Source organism: Chlamydotis macqueenii, chromosome 5 (assembly GCF_036417535.1).
Source record: "Chlamydotis macqueenii isolate bChlMac1 chromosome 5, bChlMac1.mat, whole genome shotgun sequence".
NCBI classification, from domain to species: Eukaryota; Metazoa; Chordata; class Aves; order Otidiformes; family Otididae; genus Chlamydotis; species Chlamydotis macqueenii.
In genome coordinates this window covers 4,668,816-4,689,834 of record NC_141560.1, presented here as the reverse complement: position 1 = coordinate 4,689,834, position 21,019 = coordinate 4,668,816, and the positions used below count along the sequence as shown (strand labels likewise).

Genomic DNA, 21,019 nt, shown 5'->3' with positions numbered 1-21,019 from the left:
GGAGTGGGGAAGTGGCGACACGGTGGGTTTCCCAGCAGACAGGAGTGGTGAGGCAGTTTCGGGGGGTGCGAGCCAGCAATGAGAGCTCGGAGACAAGCCGTGGTAGCAAAATCCTCATCCTCTCCACCATCTCCCAGCAGGATGCTCGTGTCCCTGGAGAAGACCATGAGGCAAGTAAACTCATTTTTATTCATCCTATATTTTTGTACTTCTCTGCTCTAGTAATAAAGGACTGGGAAATATATCTGCCTGCCCACACAAAGACCTCAAATCTTGTTTGCGGTGGTTGGTAAAGGTACGTAAGACATTTTGCATAGCCACTAGCTAAATCAAGAATAGTCCTGAGACACCAAAACCATTGCTGTATTCCAGTTGATTACAGGACATTTCATTTTATATTTTCAGGATTTAGGTCTGAAAATTCAGGGGTGGGTTTTTTTTTTTTTAAACAAAATGTATGACTCTTCATTTTGAACACGGACGGTTCCCTTTTCAGACGGACCTATAAGGAAGAAGACTGTGAAACCGAAAGGCTCAAATCATCCTCCAAACGAGGCAAACCATCTCACTGCTGGCTGAATGGAGCATCACAAGGAAATGTTGCAACAACAGAAAAAAATGACTTCATGTAATCTAAACTGACTGCCCTCCCAACCCCATAATTTCCAGAATTCCCAGTGGGAATTCCTCCTTGCCATTGCCATGCGAGTGGTAGAAATATTGACTACCATCAACCTAAGCTGGACACCTCGGTAGGAGATGGACAGCCCCAGACACCGGGACATTCGCCTTGGCTAATGCTGGAGGAAGAGCTGCAGAGGGAAGGCCTCTGATGGAGGATGCGGACAGGATAATGAGAGCGCTTTGTCAGAGCGAGGGCATCAGTGCCATGAGCTTGTGGAGGGCAAATAGACTTTTCTCACCAAGAGAAGTGGACACAAAACCTCGTTGTAATAGGTTCGGTCTGTCTCCATGGCTTTTACTCCGAGGGGAAAAGGAACTACCTGCCAGCAGGCGTACAGGGAAGGCAGTGCTGCAAATTTCCAACATACTGGATGAAACCTCACCAAAGCGAAAGGCAAGAGCAACCTTCTCTCCTCCTTGGACCCCGCACCTCCGATTTTGGAGGTCTTGGGTCAGTCACAACAGAATAGCAGCACCCATCACTTTCCTGCCTGGTTAGAGCTGAGGGTTTCCACTTCTCGCCACTCTCAAGCCTGGTAGAAGATGTGGAAGGCACTTGGGGCCTAAGGGACAACCTCACCAACCCAATAATGATTGCACAATGGCTTGGGATTGCAAGAGCTCTTGGCTGCTTTCTCCTTGTAGAGATCTACAAGTAGGTCTCGGACACTACCAGACTGGATCAGGGGACTCAGTGATCTCTGTCCCTAAAAACAGAGTAAAGAGAGGTCGGGACAACTTGCTCTGAAGGTCTTGAAGGCACTACTACGGGTGATGTGATTAAACAGCAGCACGCAGTTTGCAAAGCTGTCAATCCCATACCTTTCATCAGCACTTAGTTCACAAAAAAAAAAAAAAAAAAAAAGAAAAAAAAAGCCACACCAGCCCTTAAAAGCTTTGGAGCTGAATTTCTCCTGGCTGCAATAATACTTACTTACAATATGGACTCTAGCTGCTTTTTATGTAACTGCTGCTCTTAATCAGCTCAGTATTAGAAGCTGTAACCTGCTCTTGCTTGATTTATTTTATTTTATTTCTAAAACAAAGATAGATTTCCAATCTCGCCGATTTCCCAGCTTTTCTGCCACTCCGCTGAGGCGCTTTAAACATCTCATTTATCTCCCATACGTTGGGAAATTACAACCCCCTCCTCTCCAAAACAAACAAGCAAGCAAGCAAAAAAACCCACCTCCAGCTAAAATCTACACAGTTGGAAAGTGTTGATTTAAACCACAACCCTGAAACAAGACAGGGAGAGGTGAGAACATGAAAATACAACATGAAAATAGAGGGTTTTTTCTTTCCTTTTTCCTTGCACAGATTGAGTTCTGAGGTTGTTTGCATCAAATGTTGACTCGTTCGAAGGCAGCATCTCTTTCGATGCTGTGAAACTGGAAGGAAGCAGCGTGAAATGTATTTTGCAGTCATTTGAGAAAGACCGCGCCGTTGCGTTTGTGCTAGCACACGTTCCCCTCTCCTTCCCTTCCTGCCCGTTCACCTCCACTTGTGCAAAGAAGGCGGAAGCAGCAGGAATAATTTGAAGTATCGAGCTTTCCGAACGAGGTTTGGATAGGAAGCACATGTTAACGTTTGTTTTTTTTTTTTTTTTCTGATCTGATTTATGAAAATAATTCTTCCCTAATCAGACAGCTGATTTAAGGGCTATGCTTGTTCCTGGGTGACGTGTTTGCTGAATACAAAGGATTGTACTTACGACCAGCACCTACCCATTTTGCACTAGCGAAAGCGATGCTGCGCACCAGTGTCACACTCCTTTTTTTAAGTGCTGTTAGTTTTCTTCTTGTTTTTATCACATTATGTACATTTTTTATTTCTTAACTAGCCAAGCAGTTAGAAAAAAATGTCATTCTTAGACTCTATATAACGTGCTTATAAAGATTTTCTCTTGAGTGGATCAACGCGTTACGAAGAATTTTTGTAGGCTCATTGATGGCAATGCGTGACATCAGATGAATCCATTTTGTTCTTCATTTTCCCCATGCCATCTACTCATTCTTTCTGAAAATCTTCCATAAACTGGACTGCTTTCACTTTTATATGAGCGAGATTCAATTTTTTTTTCTTTTCTTCTAACTATTTTTGTGTTGGATGAGCGTATCCTTATTTTGCTAATTGCACAATACATTGAATGCAAATAATACAAGTTTTTTTAAAAAAAATTTGTTGGCTTAGACATCTCTTACATCTTTTCCCCATCTCTCTCATTTCTAATGCAATCATAGATGCTATATGTGAAACTACTGAGAAACTATCACTTCCCAATTACTATCTTATTATCTATAAAAAAGCAACTCACATTTTTCTATAAATAGGAACAATATTCTCCTTGTTAGCGTTATCTTCAACCTTTTTTTTTTTTTCTTCCACTGTATGACAACATTTTTATTTACCCACAGAAACCCACGCAAAAGTACTGCTGGGGGAACACAATACTACGAGACGCATCACCTCCCTGTGAGCAGTCAAGGTTTGAATTTTTAATTCAAGATATCATCCGAACACCGAATCAGCTCACTGTACTTTAACGAGCAAACGCAGAAATTTAACAAAACCTAAAGCGGGCAAAACATTAAAGTCTCCTATGTATTGACGGGGAGGGGGGTGATAGCTATAAATCTAAACCCTCCATTCCGGACCACATCCCTAAATGTAAATAAGCACACAAGCATGTTGCTACATATTTTTACAGAAATAATTACAAACAGCCTTATCAGCGGCGGTGAGTTCGGCAACGCACACGCATCATTTATCCGTTGTGCCCTCTGCTGGGTAGAGCGCACAAGGCAAGCAATATTATTTCCAATTAATTTTTGGCATCATCACTTGGCATCTGCTTTCGGAATGCAAAGCGTGAAATTTGTAGTAGCAGGTTTAATATTTGATCCAGCCAAAAATATTTTTGCTACAAGGACTTACCTTTGGTAGTGTTTTCCTCCCCGCTCCCCCCTCCTTCGTTCCATGTTGTTTCGTTGCCACCGAGCCTTGTTTACGGTCCAAACGAAAAAATCTGCCACCGAACGCCATACGTGGCAGGAATAATTTCATGCTGTGCAAAATTTGTTTCATTTCACATCCTGTAAGAATAATTACTTAGCATAATGCCACTTAAGCTGTATTTCTAGCTGCAAATATTAAGGAAATGGTAAAAAGCGAGATCCTGGTTGGGAGGAAAAAAAAGGGTATTTAGGGGTCACCGGGGTTTCTTAAAACTCATTGCTTTGAACACCAGGGACAACAAGAATTAAAATGTTACATGTGATGTCACTGAATTTAAAAACACAATACCCCCAACATTTTCAATGTTATTCAAGGTCACCCATGCGCTGGGGACCTTGATAGGACACTCTTTTCAGAAATAGAGAACACCTGGCCCATATTGTCCACGTTCCTCGTGTCTTCTGTAATTATGTTTATTTGAAGGTGACAGTCACCCAAACAAAACAGCAAGTGAAGGAGCTGGATCCTCCTCATGTCATGTCATCGACTCCGATTTTTACATGATGGAAAGTAGGATGCAGTAGGTTTGGAGGAGAGTCAATGCGACGGATGAGCAGGGTGTGTTGACCAAATATCAGTATAAGTTGTGCAAAAAATACCTTAGAACGTTGGAGCAGCGTGATACGCCATGCCAAAGGAGGCTCCGACCTCCCTCCTGGGCCCCACAAGACGGAAAAATCCTCTTTCACATCTAGTCAGAATTACTCATGGTTCACTCTTACCTTCTAGAAAACCAAACTGCAGTGTTCAATAAATGCAAGATTGGTGTGATCTAATTGAGTTAGTTCAATTACGTTGAAGGATCAAAATATTGATTGTGGATTTTTTAAAAAAATCCAGTTTTCTTGATGCCAAAGCACAGCTTGTGATCAAGTAGTACATTCTTACTTTTTCTTTGCCAAATGTTGTCAGGAAATAATCACTTACAATCTTCTCAAGAGAACTTCTCTTGAGAAGTACCTTATCCCCCTCATCTTTTAACCAGCAAAGACAACGCTTGTGTACATCAAGTATCCAGGCTGACCTTCATCTTCCTCAAGACCATTGTCTCCCTTCCTCACTTAGCACTGCACTTTTGCTGCAGTTTGACCAACAAGGACTTATTGATAAAATTCACTGATACCCAGTCCATTTGGGTTGGGTTTGTTCAACTCGACAAAAGGTCAAATCTCAGATTTGTCAGAAGCAGGCTGTGAAGGATCGCTGGATGGATGGAGGCTGTCAACACCACCATCTCCAACCAGCCCTCTGCTGGCACAAATTCCCCCAGCTCCACTCATCTGAATAAAGTTATTCCAATTTATACTCATTCCTTGTTTTCACCCTGTTTTGAAAAAACCTTGATTGAAATGTCAAGTTTGAATATAACAGGAGCGACAAGAGGCAGCAAGGGAGAAATCATAAATTTCAGGGAAAAAAAATGGCAATGATTTAGGCACAGGAATCCTTCTTCTGGTCTGAAACAGCCAGCAGATCCTCCCTGGGGAGGCTTTATGAGCAGTAGAGTTTTTCAGATAGCACTTTTTAAAGTGGCTTTACTGCTAAATCAAAGGAGATGACAAAAAAGGCCCCCAAACCCATCTAAAACCATGCTCCTCTTATGTGTTTTTTCCCCAAAGTTCAGCAAGCTGCTGCTGTATGTGACCAGAAGTGATGCGTTACAACTCTAAAATACCCAAAAGCACTCAAACACTCCTGTAGAAGGGACAACACGTGGAGGACGTGGTGCCACCAGCACCCTCCATCCTCACTGCGTGGCCCTTTGTGGCCACAGAGCTTGGCAGCATCTTGCAGACACCTGGCAGGGACAACGCCGTGAGCGCTCGTTCTGGCTGCGTCAGGCAGATCCAAACCAAACAGCCTTCCAGAGGGTACTGACAATGATGTCTTCATTCCCTACAGCGAGCAGTGCAGGAGCTTTAGCTGCCTGTTTGCTCATGTAGCATCATGCCAAGCTGCCGATCCTGGAAGTCCCTGGAAAGATGGTGAAGGCTCCGGCATGAGTGAGCTTCGCTGTGGTACATACACTGGCATCCCAGCGGGAGATGGCATCCTTAATGTGGGCACCTAGTTTCACGAATCCTCCAAACGTAGAGGCTGGGGGACACATCAATAGGATTTTGTGCTCTAAAATCCCCAGCTTGTTGTTGTCCAGGCTGAGGTGGCCCATGACATTGTCACTTATCATGCATAAGATGCTTTCAGGACCTGGCAAAAGTTTTATTTTTATGTAAAATATGCAATGGGGGACAGGGGGAGAGAGGGCAATAAGTATGTTCAAATTAATGCAGTATTTACCAAAATCAACATTAAAAAACAATTTACTTGAGAACACCCAAGTGCCTCCATGCTGAAACATGTCCCATCCGTAAATCCCATCACCAAACACAGGGATGGCTTGAGGGCAGCCAGAACTGTCCCTGGGCATACAGAAACCTCAGCACCGCTCTGCTCAACACTTGCATGACTGCAAACTGTCAAGAACGATGGTGCCACCTTACAGATCATCTCCCAGGCTGCTTTTGGGAAGCCTGGTCCGCAAGCAGGTTTTGGCAACGCACGCATACCCATGTAACACACGTGGATTCTCCACTGCATTTCAGGATGAATCACTCTGCGCCACATCTGGCTCCATGACTTTCTTTTAAAGAGTAAATATAAGTTGCCAACATCCTCCTGAAGGACAAGCCCAACAGTTTAGCAGTTGGCTTTCTTTTTTTTTGTCTAATTTTTTTTTTTAAACACAGCATTGCACCCCAATGGGATTTTGAGGTTTTGTTTTAATGGCGAGGCAAGAATTTGCTGATCCTCCCCGTGGCGAAGTTACTTTCAAGTCAGTGAAAGTTCTTGGCCCGCGATGAAAAGTCTTTGCCAATTAGCGCTCAACAACTTCAATTCATCCCTCCTGGTTCAAGATGAGTAGGAACCTAATAAGGCTGCGATAAAAGGGCAAAAGGCACCGAGTACCCAAAGGGGATTAATGGGCTCTTCCATTTATTTGTCTTCCTAACAGCTGAACTGTTACAAGTATTGACGGTCTTCAAACGCCCGGTGCTGGGGTCTCCAATGGCCATCTCCAGCTCCCCGGCCCAGAGGGGCAAGGGCTTCCCCCTGGGCGATGCCAAAACCAACAAAGCCCCAGGGATCAGGTAATGAAACTTCAGCTTTTTTCCCCCCTCCCCTCTTTGAGATTTATTTACTGGCAGCTGACAAGGGGCAAATTCAGCTGGAATTGTGTAGTCAAGGCCCTGTCAAGCCTTCAGAGGCACCCTTATGTCGAATCACCTTCCTGACTGGCATGTCGCTGAAAAGCCCTCGGCGCTGGTCCTTAACAGCTCCCGACAGCACAAAGGACACTCCAGACAGATGCCTACATGGCATCCTGCAGCATTTTAAAAGAGAATTAGTGGTTTTAATTATGGTCGTCGTATGAAAGGAAACCATGCAAGCTCGGCAGGAGACCTTTGATCAAACCCTTTTGCTAGCACAATGCCGCGGAACTGTGACTATTCCTAGCAAGGGGCCTTTTCTCGCTGAATGACTCACCAGTGATCTTTGAATGCAGACAAGTTCCTCGCCCTCCCTCTTCATTAGCGAGCATTTCTATACAGGCCCTATATAGCGCGCAGAGTCTCGGAGCTATACAATGGGGGGGAAAAAAGAATCCCTACAGATTCTGGCCTCTACTTAGGAAGTGCTGAAGGACTCTGAGTGACTTTATTCATTAAAACAGGTTGCTATTAATTAACTGTCATAATAAAATAAAGAACTATTATTTGCATTTCTTAGCGCGCTCCCTTTAGTAATATGTATAAAAGATGCTTGTAACAAAAATGAATTTATAAGGGAGAAAAAACCCTCAGAAGTCTTTTTTTCATCTCCCCCCCCACACCCCCCTTTTTTTTTTTTTTTAAGGTCTAGGCAGCAGGAGCCTGACTAATTATTAGGACCAGCTTCGCAAGAGAACAAATAGAGGTAAAACACAAATATGAAAGTAATTAGGAAAATGCAAAATCCTGTTTACTTGGCAACCGATTCATGCAACTGAGACTAACGAAGAGCAAATCAGCTTTGCTTGTTTGATAAACTTAAGGGTGCCACCTAAGAGGAGCTGATAAAAATTAAACTTCTGCCAGCATCCCTCAGCACTGCCTTTTAGTGAACAGGCTCAGCAACATCCATGTAACTGCTTCGTCTGCAAGCACCAGCAAATCTCATTTGAACAGATTCCAGGGGAGGAATTTTGTAACTTCCATCACTGTTAAATATTTTCCCCTCCGCGATCTGCCATCAGTGATATCTTCGAGCTGAACACCTGTATCACACGTGCACACGATTCACACGGACGCAGCACGCGTGAACGGCATGGTTGCAACCAGTTCTGCTCTGCTCCCTAAAAAAAAGCATCACGTTCCCACCGCTCTTCACACCTGGGCAGGCTTTTGCCGGTGGGAAAGTTCTCCTTGCAGTTTGCATCGTCGCTTTTTACAATATATGACGATACGTTACTCGACGCAGACTGCAGGCTGGGATACCTTTGTCCAGCCCCACTTTTCTCCCGAGTAGATAGTGGAATCCACAAAAGCTTCCAATTATTTCAAGACTATGCAGCTAAGGAGGGGCATCTCATCAAGATAAAGAAAACCCTCAGCTCAGTATATTTGCTTGAATGGATTTTCAATAATGCAGGTAACAAAAGCATTCAAAAATTGGATTCCTAATGCTTTTCTGCAAGGCTGAAGGACTGATTTTGAGAAGGGAGAAGAAAGCCAGCCCTGAGAAAGCTGCGTGGAGGAATGTATGATATTCCCCCGCTCTGTACAAACACTTCTGCGGGGACTGAGAAAAAGGAAGAGATTTAAGTGAGGCACGGTCGACCTGAAATGTAGTCAATTACAACACAAAGAGTTAAAACGACACCCCTGAACTGCTCCTCTTCCTTCTCTCCCCTCTGCTTTGTGGCTTTGCAACCCAGAAGCGGTCGTTTTCTTTCTTTTTATTGCTCATTTCTCATCTGCTGATGATTCATCAGGAATAGTTTATAGAAGGAACAGAGGGAATTGCTATGGAAATCATACTAAGAAAATAAATCAGAATGAGAGGGAGAAAAATAAAGGATGTTAGAGATTCCTAGACAGCAGCTTGATTTTTATACAGGCAGCATTCAATCAAAGTCAATCTGGGAAAATCAGCACTTGGAGAGAACAACAAAAGTAGTCTGCTTTTAAAGGATCTGTCAGGATTAGTAGCCACACGAGCCTAAATATGCACCTCAAACTCAGAGCATCCAGATGCGAGACCCCTCGCTCCTGTACACACCCTGATCCGCTCCTCCAAATCTCTGGGAACCTTCCAGAGGTGGCACTTGACAACGTGATCTTTATGGAAGTACTCCTTCTTCTCTGAAAATTTTACCAGTCCATGTGAAATCCTGGCCTGGCAGCAATTTGTCTCCTATAAAACACTGGGCTGAGATCTCACAGAACAAAGTACAAAAATTTAGATGAACACAACTTCGCAATAACAATACCAGAATTTTTGGTGTATTTTAAGAATTTGAAGTACATATTAGTAGACAACATTTTGAAAAACATGCTGGTTTAGGTCTTTTTTTTAAAAAAAAACAAAAACAAAAACAAGTAGCTGAGCTCTTGTTAACCAAGTTGCTTGGCTTTTGGGGTAGATCAAAAAGCAGGATGGATTCACACTGTATTCTTTTGCATAGAGCCCCTGACATCTCTAAAATTGCAATTTTGGCATCCCCAGTACCTGCAGGACATGGCAGAGCAGATGAGCATTACAGGCTTGCAGGAAAAGAGGCCACAGCGCAGATGTCATGAGCTGCGGGGAGAGCGGTGTCCCAGGGGAGCTGCCATCGTGTCCCTTGTGCAGGATCTCAGCACCACGGTCCCTCTACCCCAGGAGGAGACAGTGCAGGAGATGCCACGCTGCTGCCTAGAGTCATGGTGCTCTGCAAGGGAAAAGACGCAAGTTGCATGCTTGTTATTGGAAAACTAGAGCAATAACGTCTTCCAGAACATAAAATCCCAGTGTAATGAAAATAACCACCCCTGCAAAGCAAGGGAGGCAGAAAGAGCTGGGTTGGTCTCTACTCACCATCCCACACCAGGAGGATATCGTGTCTGTAGGACACCTGGGCAGAGGCACAGCCAGAGGACAGAGCACATCCAAAACAGCAAACATACAAATCAAGTTCCCGTGAAGGGCACCGTCCCACGCGCTTGTCCTGATGGAAACCCACCTCACCACGCTGCCCCATGACCATAAAAACACACAGACACAGCATGGCTGAAAAAAAAACAGCTGTTGAAAACTATTGGCTCAGTAACAGGAGAAACCTTCAAAGGCTAAATACATTTTTTTGTATGTACAAAGGATGCTGCATTCATAAGAAAAAATAAAAGATCTTCACAGTACATCAGATTCACAGGTTTATTTTATAAGAAAACTCTCAATTTTGAAACCCAGTGTTTTATTTAGCGACGAGCTTTTTTCCCCACACGCAAAACAATACAAACAGTTCGTTTGGCAACAGCAAAGATAAAACAATAGTACGTTCCTGCAGAGGCAATCATGCTTGATTCCCTCTCTGCTGATGTTTTTGTCGCCTTTTAAAACCATTCTCATGTTGTCAAGGACTAATTCAGATTTTCAGTCCTGACTTCAAAATTTCAGCACTTCAGCAGGTGGCTGGAGGACCAGGAGGGTGGAGGACCAAGCGCTACCCAGCTCCCCGCTTCAGATCTTCTCTCGTTTTCCTCAGCCCCTGCAGCTCTTTCTTCAGGTGCTTCACAGCCTGCAGAATATCCTGCCGCTGGGGATCATCCTCCGCTTTCTCAGTGTACAGAAGGAAATGTTTTACGGTTTCGGAGAGCAAGACTTCGGGATCCACATCCACCCGATGGAGATGCAACATCCTCTCGCAGGCGATGGCGTAGTTTTTGTGCCAGTTCACTGGATGATTTGGATGCGAGTTGACAATTTCTTTGTATGACTGTTAAAGGGACAGAAAAAAAAAAAAAAGGGACACAAATTAATCAAACGAACAGAACCAACAGCTCTTAACAGTGTTTCAAAACTGCCTGTAAAGCAACAGATGCTATTTAGACATCCAAGTCCAGAGATGGTGCATTTCTGTAACTCGGTCTGTGTTTGCCATGCGATGTGCAATAGCGTGAATCAGAAATCCAAGGGGGGGCTGAAACGTTTCCCTTCCTACAGCAGCTGTTTGTGTAGAAACGTTATAGATGATCGCGATAACCCCACCGCACATTATGCGCTTCCCCGAGAGAGGTGCTACACCAGGCTGGGGAAAAACAGATATTTAACTGCCGCGCCTGGAAAGACATTTACTCAATATTTCAGGAGATCAGGAGGTCTTCCACAGGACTTAAGCAGTCTGTTGACTTGTGTGTCAATATTCATAAGCTCAACAGCAGGCACACATTCGAGAACTCTGCAGAACAGCAAAAATCACAGCAAAACAGGCAAGAGTTGAAAGGAAACTATTTGTTGAGGTTTTGCTGGGGTATGAAACACTCCTCCTCTCTGCTGACACACACTGATCAATTTGTGCATCTGCTGGCATCTCAGGCAGTCCAGTATTTCCAGAGATACCTACACCAGCTTACAGGTGTTATTCTTCGGTGTGAAATGCAGCAGAATTAATCTGCAGCAAGAAGACTGTTGGATTTTACACTTGCTGGCTCAGATGCATGACTGTGTAACGACAGAGGGGACAAGTGCGTAGAGGGGACTTCAGGACAAACAATCTCTTGGCGTGGGTTTGGAGCTCAGCACAGCCAACATAATTATAGCAAAAGCAGGGTGTCGACTAGTTAGGTTTTGGCATCCTCCATGACCGAGGGGGCAAGTAGGAATGGATGAAATTCCTGAACAAATCTATCTGGATCTGTTATGCTCCCAGTTTGGATGAATGAAGGAGAATGCAGATTACAGGGTTGCCGACCTACGCAGGAACAATGTATTTCTATGGAACCGAGAAATTAAAAGGGAAGAAAAAAGGATGGAGACCGCAGGGCTCATCCATAACTAAAATACGTGACTTACGGTGTATGCAAAGGTGTAAAGCTGTGATTTAATTTCCGCAGTCACACTGGCAGTTTCTGCAAGGTCAAATATAAAGAAAGCTGTTTTCATCCTAGGAAAACAAGAAAAACTTCCATATAATAACTGCTTAACGTACCCAGCTCACATCACATGGCTATACACATCTTTAACATGTCCATACAGCTCTTTAATTGTACACCAGCTTCTCCATTTAAGTCACCAGTGATACAAATTTCTCTCCATGATGTGTTTTCTCATCCTATGTCCAAACACACCCTCTGCTCCTTCAACATACTTTGAGCAGAACCTTTGCGTGACCAAAGCTACCAATTTCCTGAAGGATTTGCTGGAGGCCATGCATCCTTCACCTCATTCTGCCCACCGTTTCCTTCCAAAGCTTGGCACATTTAGATCCAATAAGGCCATGCACCATCAAGCTGCCCGCTTTGGTGTGTATTTCCACACCAGTGAGTTGGCATCGCCCACCGACTGTTGGACGGGAGTAAAGGAGCATCACCTGGCTTGCCACATCTCCTCATTGGCCACAGCTTCCCAGGAAGAGGGCTTGAAACTAGATGGGAATGAGAATAAAATTCAGCCATCAGATCCATGTCATTGTGTTTCACCCACCACACAATCAACCCTTCTAACCCAAGCAGATATAGACCTTCCAGGCAGAAGAAAACCCGTTATGAAGCCTAAGGTTCTGACAGCAGGGAATTCAGCTGATCCTCAGTCATTCATAAAACTTTATTCCTCTCTCTCCATAGAGGGAAACTCTGGTATATCAGAGGTTTCACAGCTTCCTAGCTATCCTCAAAGTGACAGAGGCTTTATACCATCCACCACAGTTCAGTCTATGACATTTAAAGCTTTGGATGTCCCAAGTCCTCAATGTTTTTTGGCTCCTGATCAAGATTTAAGATCAGAATTGGACCCAAGACTAATAAAAATACCACTTGTGGATTTATTGTATGTTCCAGAACACAAAACATTATGATTACGGCTCATAGTTAATTTCTCTAACACTGCAATGGATGTGGTTATGCTGCTGGCAGAAGAATGATGAGTAAGAAGGTGCAGTCGTGCCTCTGCCTCATACCTGCCATAGTCTTCAGTCCAGTTATAGAGATTTCTTGTAAGATGAATCCACTCTCCTGGGTCAAAGGTAACATCGGAAGGAACCAACTTTTCACACGTACCCCATGGCCAGAGCGAATAGCTCCTTCTCCAGGTTGAGTCCCCTTCATGAAGACCTATGCAGACAAACACTTCCTTACTGCCAAAAAAAAATTAGAGAGAGCGATCATGAAGCCATGCCAGAGACCGTGGGCCCCCCCGCGTGCTTGAGGAAGCAACACACCCCACACCAAGGGACAGGTCTTAGGCTGCACTGCTTTTTCTGTGGCACAGATACCCGTCCACACCATTTCATGTCGGAAAGGACATGTCTCTGGGTCAGCCTGCAAAAGAGCTCTCCGGGTCAAAAAAAATACCCCATCTGGCATTACACACCTTGTGCAGCCAGCACAGGAGACACATCTTGTCCTCTACGTTGGACTTCACAAATGTGCCAGAAGCTGTTGGAGAAGCTTGTTTCTTCCCAACGGCACCTGGCAATGCTCTTCTGCCTGCCCACATTCACAAGGCTCACCCTGGCTAGTCTAAATGCAGATGCTATTCTTATTCATGTGAGTATCTAATCCTTTCTCCACTCTTACTAAGCTATTTTTATATGACGATTATTCCTGGACTACATTCATGCTATGCTAATCAGTTGGCCACAATGTTCATGAAGGAGAAGCAGCAGCAATTTGCTCTCCAACCACTGTCATTTTGAGTACACGGGAATGCTCCTTTTTTTTTTTGTGATGAATCAACAACAAAGATATTAATCAAAAAATACTCTCTGCCAATCACTTTCTTATTTTTCCTTCTTAAAAACAAAACCAACTTCAAAACAACAGGCAACATTATATTCAGATGGAGTTACTTTCGCATAGATATTTGCTTTAATTGCAAAAATAATCTCACCACCGGGGAGGAAGTCAGTGGAGAAAATTGGTCTTTTGGATGCAGCACCAAGCTGTTCCACAAACAATTTCAAGAAAAAAAGGTCGAAGATTTTAGGAAAGCTGTTACATATGAAAGAAATGCTTACTGTTTATTTACTTTGAGGAAACGATGGAGATTAAAAGCAAGGGTCCCATCAGGTAATACTCCTTCCACAGGATTCCACCGGTTCCCAGGAAAATAAACACCAGGTAAATGCTTTGCCAGCTTGGGTAAATACCATTCATAAGTCATCATCTATCACCGAAAATATAAGCAAAATTAAAACAAGAAGCAAAGTTTTCATCCATTTTACATCCAGAAGCTGCAGAAAATGGTTTCTGAAGGAGGAATGACTATTCACTCAGTAAGGTCACCTCCCATTTCAGCAACTGCCTGGGACCACAGCATCAGAGCAGGTCACCTGTGGTTTCTGATCCTCCCTGTTTCTGGTCCTCCCTGTTGAGGGGGCAAAGGAAACACCAAATAACTACTGCTGGTAGGAGACACAACAAGGTTTTGGTTTGGTTAAATATGAGGTTTGGGTTTCTCAACAAGTTGCAAACCCTTGCTGCAAAGCCAAGCGCAAGGACTGATGTGGCAGTGGAAGTGTTGGTGCTCCCTGCTCTAAGGGGGATTTTTCTCCTCCCATTTCTCAGGAAAAAAGGAAGGAGTGCAAACACCACCCAGGGACACACAGGACCTCCTTTTTAATGTAAAAAATAGAGGCAGAAGACTGCAAAACTACCTTTGGAGGACCAAGATAACAGAGGGGATGCAGGGAATGTGCCTCAGCATGCTAAAGACCTTTGGAGAAACCCCAAAGCCGCATCGTCCACAGGGCAACTGCTGACCTGCTGCCCTCCAGGCTGCTCCCAGAGGCCTTCTGCTGCCCCAACACCTTTACTTCAGGGCAATTGCAAAAAAAAGCAGGGACAGAGCTTCCTCAGCAAGGCAAACACCAGCCTGTGCCCCATCTGGATATCCACTGTGATGAAGAACCTGGCCTTCCACTTTTCTCAACCCGCTATTGCCTCCCTGTTGGCTTTTTAGGCTTGAATGGGGCTTGCACACTACGCTCAATCCCAGAGCCGCCCACAACCCTTAAGAAAAAAAAAAAATCAATTTTATTTCTGCATTATGAATTTTATTTGAACAAAGAGACCCCCTTGAAGAGAGAAAGGAAAACCTGAACTTTTGCTTCTTGTTTTTAAATCTGTCTGTTGTCTCTTGTAACATTACTTTCTGAACCTACCTCCTGGTCCACTAAGGTGATGTCTGGCCTCATCCCCTCACAATAATGAAGGTAACGAAGAGCATTCCCGGGTAAGTCTCCTCTTAGCAAGATCACTGCATCCGTGGGCATAGAGGACAGCAGATTCCTTGCGAACTTATCAACAACATAGTTGTTGCTCTGATCACAAGCGCTTAAGAGAACAGATGAAAAACAGTATCTTAAAAAAAAAAGGTCTTTGCATGGCTTTGCATATCTTCAGAACAATTTTATACAACAGGCATCAGCAGGTGAAGTCCTTCCCCAGTGAGATCTTGCTGAAAAGCATCATCTCCATTTACAGAGAAGCCAAGATACAGAAATGAGGCATTTAGACTACAGTCCCCCAGAAACCAGCACCAGAGACATAAGACACTACAGTTTCGCCAAAATACATACCCATTGATTGCCATCACCTTCATTCTGACTTCTTGGGCTAAACCTAAAGCCTTACTTGTTGGAGCTGGAAGTGCCAGTACTACAATGGTTCTGTAAAGCATTTGAAGTCCTTCCTATCCTTTTAATGCTTTCAATCAAGTACTAAAAAGCCAAGTTTTTGTACACCAATTCCTACCCAAGGCACTGCAGAGCCTTTGGTGTGGTTATGGGATATGGAAGCCCTACACTACAGATCTAGCTCTTCAAAAAGTGGAAAAAAAAAAAAAAGAAAAGAAAAATCCAAGGCACAAGGTTTCGTGAAGCAAAGCCAGGGAAGGAGTTGACTATTCAGGTCAAATGCATTCTGCAAACCTTCTTAGGAAATAAAGCACAGATTTACAAGTTTCTTTCATTAGAAGTTTATGTATCTACACAGTTTTCTTCCTTCAACCTACATGACACCCCCAATTTACAGCCTGGAGCTGGTGCTTGGTGATTTTTAGGGAGATCAAACATGGGAGCCCCTCAAGCTTAGGTGGGAGGTGAAAAACTGCCTCTCCCACTTCAAGACAAGGACAGAAACCCCAGGAGCAGAGATGGGGGGTTTACAGCAGCACCTCGACCGCATGGCACCCCGCAGCCCTGCGAGGCTGCAGCAAGACACATGCCCAGGAGATTTCTTACCTGTAATTTGCCCAAACTTGAGAAGCAACAAGAACGAGAGCAGAAAGCCACTCCAGCCAAGGCAGCGCCCGGCTGCCCTCCAGCACGGCGCTTCCGACCGAGGTGAGCACAGCCAGCCCCAGCCCTGCCAACACAGCCACCACGGCACTGCTCTGCAGCCAGAATCGCTCCACCTAGGAAACAAAATCTCAAAGACCTATTTCTGTTTCCCTAGCTATAAGAAAACATAATAAGTAGCTGTATTTTTGCAATTTACACAGCTTCAAGACAATCACTTGCTCCTGATAAGGTGGTTTTAAGGTTTCTTCCAAAAATTAACACACCAGAGTAATTTTTGGAGTGCAACTTACCACGCCCAGAAACAGAGGTTTTGTAATATCCAAATTTGCTCTCCAAGAGAAGAAAAGGGAATAAAGACAGAGCATTCCAGCAAAGAGCCAGATCACAGGGGATTTCTGCTGCTTTGTCCTATTAAAAAAAAAAAAAAAATAAAAGGAGACTCTAGGGGCATGATGAAAAAGGAGACAGAAATTATACCTGCTTGAAAACCACACTCTCTCTGCATATCTAAATGCATTTAATACAAGGAGCTGATGAGCTTTTTTTTACCTTTGCAATTTAGGAAACTTCTGTTTTCAAAGCACAAAACATTCAGGATTTCAAGATTTTTAAGTTTGCCATCTACAAAGTCACAGGGTTAACCAAAGCAGGGATATTTTGCTGTTAATTAATAGGGGACCACAGCCAATTGCTGAAACTTTTGCAGCAGCAAGTAGAAGACAAAGAAAGCTGCCCATGCAGTAAGAAAGTGAATATGGGAGCAAATATTCCCCTTCAACTTACGGCAGTGCTGTGCTCACGCACGCCACGAGTGCCAGGGCGAGGACAGGAAGGGAGAGCTCCGACTTCATCTGCGCCTGCTGAAAACTGCAGAGAAATTAGTGCACGGATGCATCATCCCCAAATCGCCCCTTGCACTCAATTAAGAGAAGCAGGGAATAAGCACAACACAACATATTCCCATTCTGCTGTGATCAAGTCTACCAGGTATGGGAACAAGATCGGTTTACGCGTGAGGATTTTGAGTGAAAAATCACCGGGGACGGGGATCCAGCATTTTTCTTTTAATGGGGAAGACAAACAGACATGCATGCCGTTCCTGCGCTGGACACACACATGGCCCCAGCTCTGGACAAAGCCAAGGAAAAGCAGGACAGGAGCCACTTTGGCCAAAATGACAGCAGCAGCAACAGGTTTCTCTCCACTAAAAGGCACAATCAAGATTTTACTCACACCAGCATCTCTGTCATACTGGATCCCATCTCAGACTTGGCCTAGATTAAAAAGAAAGAAAATCCATGAGAAACCCACATCCTGATGGCCATATCACTGGGGCAAGGTAAAGTCTTTTCATTTTCTGTTTGCAGAGCCCTGAGCACACAGGGCTCCTCAAAACCCCTTCAGGTGGTACCCCAGGGTGGTCACAGGGAGCAGGAGTTGCTTAAAGAATAAAAGGACAGAAAACTCTACTCAAACCTTCATTGCAAGACTTTCTCTCATGTTCTTGTTTTACGTTATGTCTCTCTGCACGGTACACCACCTGGATAAGCATTTTTTCAAGGTGCTACCAACCCATTATGCTGTGACTCGAGCACATCATATCGTTTAGCTATGATCTCTGCTGTATCATAGATTCACAGAATCATTTAGGTTGGAAAAGACCTTTAAGCTCACCAAGTCCAACCACAAACCTAGCACTGCCAGCTCCACCACTAAACCATGTCCCTAAGCGTCACATCTACACGTCTTTTAAACACCTCCAGCGACAGTGACTCAACCACTTCCCTGGGCAGCCTGTTCCAGTGCTTGACAACCCCTTCAGTGAAGAATTTTTTCCTAATATCCAATCCAAACCTCTCCTGGCACAACTTGAGGCGGTTTCCTCTTGTCCTGTATCTGCACAGTGCAATTATTTTCTGGGACATCTCCCCAGAGCCTGAGACAAGCACATGGGCCTCAATTCCTGCTTGCTGACCAGACTTGCCCCTGTCCCCCTCTGCCCTGATGGAGGCAGAGCTGTGTAAGATTTATGAGATATATGAGAATTTTTATTGCAGAGACTTGCAATCCATGGCACAAGTCTGGAAAAGAAGACATGCTCAGTGGAGGTGAGCAATTACCTCCAGAGGTGCTTGTTGGAAAAGTGGTGGCTACCAGATAAAAGATTAGGTAGGTCTGGAAGAAATATTTAATCTCAATTAAAATGGAATAGTTAATTGCATTCAAGATTTCTTTGAAAAATAAAAGTGTTAGAGGATGGAGAGCCAGCCCACAGCTCCTGAAGCACCACTGCTACCTCTCTGTTTCTTGCAAAGCCCCACCTTGCTGGCAGCTGACAGCTTCTGGCCCCAGACACATGCCTCGCAGGAGATGACATTTCTGATCCCCGGCTTATAGGTGGAACTCTCTCTCGAGTCTTTTCTCTGTTTTTTGACTCTGCCTGCCCGTAAAACAGAGTCGCGGGACACAAGGACTGCCTGTCCATCTGGCATTAGCTCAACTGGCGTCGGAACCAAACGCTTGGATTTTGCTGCATTTATTACTCCTGCTTCAGACAAGTTCATCGTAAATGTGATTTGCGGTGTAGGATTACACGCAGTCCATCCCTAAGCCTCCTGAACATCAACTTGAATTCATCACATTTGATGGAGAAAGGAGTTAAGGGATTTGCATGCCTTGGTCTTGCTCTGCCCAACGGAGTCTCATTCTCAGGAGACAGCTGGGAATAGGACGACAGGGGAAATCGCCGAAGTCCTTCAGAGGGTGGGTCTTATCTCTGTCGGAGTTTTGGAAAGATTAAGTGGCAGCAGCAGGAATTATCAAGTCTTTTGCCTCACATCCTACAGCCACCCGGCTCTCCGAGAAGGCTGTAACGGGACATCAATGGTGCTTGCTGCGTCACGTCGGCTGGATGCGGTGGCTTAATTTCTGGAGTTGTGGGGCTTCAGGTCCCCAAAAAATGACACAATATGCAAACCATACATTTTTCTCTTTTTTCCCCTCAGCGGTGCAATTTCCCAGCCCTCTGCACGGAAATCTCTGAAGCAAGAAGGGCAGAAGGGGTGCTGGGTGCTTGCTCTCCTTGGGTGGCCAGAGCCTGACACCTAAGTCAGGGCTGGAGGAGGCAGATGCAAACCCTACGCTCTGCAAGCAACCATGCAACACCTCCCTCCCTTGGCAAGAGCACAGACCTGGGGTTTCTAAGATCCCTCAAACCTACCATTAATTTAAAATTCAATATTATTAAGAAGTAAGTTAAGAGGAATCATTTTTAAAGGTACAACAATGAAAACTGCCTGTGACCTCTTTAAATAGCTGAGTTTAAAATAAAAAACCAAGACAATTATTTGTCTTAAAACAAAAAAGTGGGGTTTTTTTTTGTGAAAAACACAAAATTTATCACCATCTCCTTCTAGCACAACTTGCTCTTTGGACTCTTACAAATATGAGACACCTGTACAGCTCCCAGTAAATAATACGGTTCACCCCATTAAAGGCAAAGAGAATTATTTCTTTGCTTTCGCAGCCACATGATCCACTCCCAGAAAATCTGACAGATCAGAAGGTCAAAATCAGAAATAATTTTTTTAAAAAGAAATAATTTTACATTTCTTCCCCTGGAAGCCATTAATCGTCACAAATAGAAAGGTTCTGTTATTGCATAAGTTAAAAGAAAGTCATTTAGAAAATGACCCTTATTTACCAGACTGAATGTCCCATATTCTTCCCTGAGAAAGTGGGTCAAAAATCCTTGAAAAGTCGTCTGGTCTCCCCATGTCCAACGGGCTCGATTGAGGTAGGACGAAGCCGGCAGATAGAGATAAGGCAGCAAACCAGCCAAGAAGCATAAACCCAACTTCAGCAAATGGCCTAAGGACAATTCCTGCAGCAAAATATGTCATATTGCATAACAATGTTTATTTTAGTTTAATCACGCTGGAACTTCAAGAACAGATAAAGAAAAAACATCAAATATATTTACACAGAGCTGATCTCTCAATTTATAGTAAGTCCCTACAAAATGCTATGTTAAACCTTACGATTTTGTGGATTACTAGGAAACTGCATCAAACTGATCTCCTTTGCATGGCAGGGTGAAATTTAAGTGAAGCAAATAATATTAGCTAGGACTCATGAGTATCATACTCATTGCATCTTTCACATTTAAATCATGGCATGACATGCATAGATGGCTGAAGCACTGCAAGGCTGAGATAACCCACTTTGCAGCGATTAAGAGTTGGCTGGTATTCCATCTGGCAAAAAAAAAAAAAAAATGCCGCTCTAGTACAACTACACACATCATCACCATCATCAGGAGTCAGTTTTGCCATTTACTTTATCACGATTATACTGGCTAAATTGGATAGGCCAACTTTTGGGGTGGGATTTTCAAGATTGCCTAAGGGGTCAGGAAGACGAGACTTTCAAAGGGACTTCTGTGCCTAACTCCTTTAAGTGCTTCGGAAAATCCCACCCTACAATATTGCACGCTTGCTTTATCGTTAGCCACTGCCCTGTCAATCACGTCTTCAGCAGTTGGGGTTATGGGGAAGAGGCACCATTCAGCGATGATCTACAGAGCAGAAAAAGGAGCTTGGTAACAGTGGTGGCCAGAGTTACTTCAGAAGAAAGCTGGCTCTTTTTACTTAAAAAAGGGTCCATTTTCCATCAAATATCCTTCTTATTAGGTAGTTTTCTGCAGCAGGCACCACTGGGCTGGCTAAAGTATTTCCCAGGAATATCATATTGGCATAGGATTGTCCTTGCTGGAAATGA

The 21,019-nt window shown here is 44.0% G+C and overlaps 1 protein-coding gene across 1 annotated transcript in view; it reads right to left on the bottom strand.

The window, feature by feature from the left end:
- Positions 1-10,141: 10,141 nt before the first annotated feature.
- Positions 10,142-21,019, bottom strand: part of TMEM260 (transmembrane protein 260) — a 33,843-nt gene continuing 22,965 nt past the window's right edge. The window contains exons 6-16 of the mRNA XM_086748711.1: positions 19,944-20,123; positions 17,474-17,514; positions 17,024-17,107; positions 16,531-16,648; positions 16,181-16,353; positions 15,101-15,272; positions 13,955-14,103; positions 12,896-13,072; positions 12,311-12,364; positions 11,794-11,884; positions 10,142-10,717 (exon numbers count right to left, since the gene is read on the bottom strand). Coding sequence (XP_086604837.1) covers positions 10,445-10,717; positions 11,794-11,884; positions 12,311-12,364; positions 12,896-13,072; positions 13,955-14,103; positions 15,101-15,272; positions 16,181-16,353; positions 16,531-16,648; positions 17,024-17,107; positions 17,474-17,514; positions 19,944-20,123 — 1,512 coding nt within the window. The 3' untranslated portion in view covers positions 10,142-10,444. The remainder of the gene's footprint in view (positions 10,718-11,793; positions 11,885-12,310; positions 12,365-12,895; positions 13,073-13,954; positions 14,104-15,100; positions 15,273-16,180; positions 16,354-16,530; positions 16,649-17,023; positions 17,108-17,473; positions 17,515-19,943; positions 20,124-21,019) is intronic.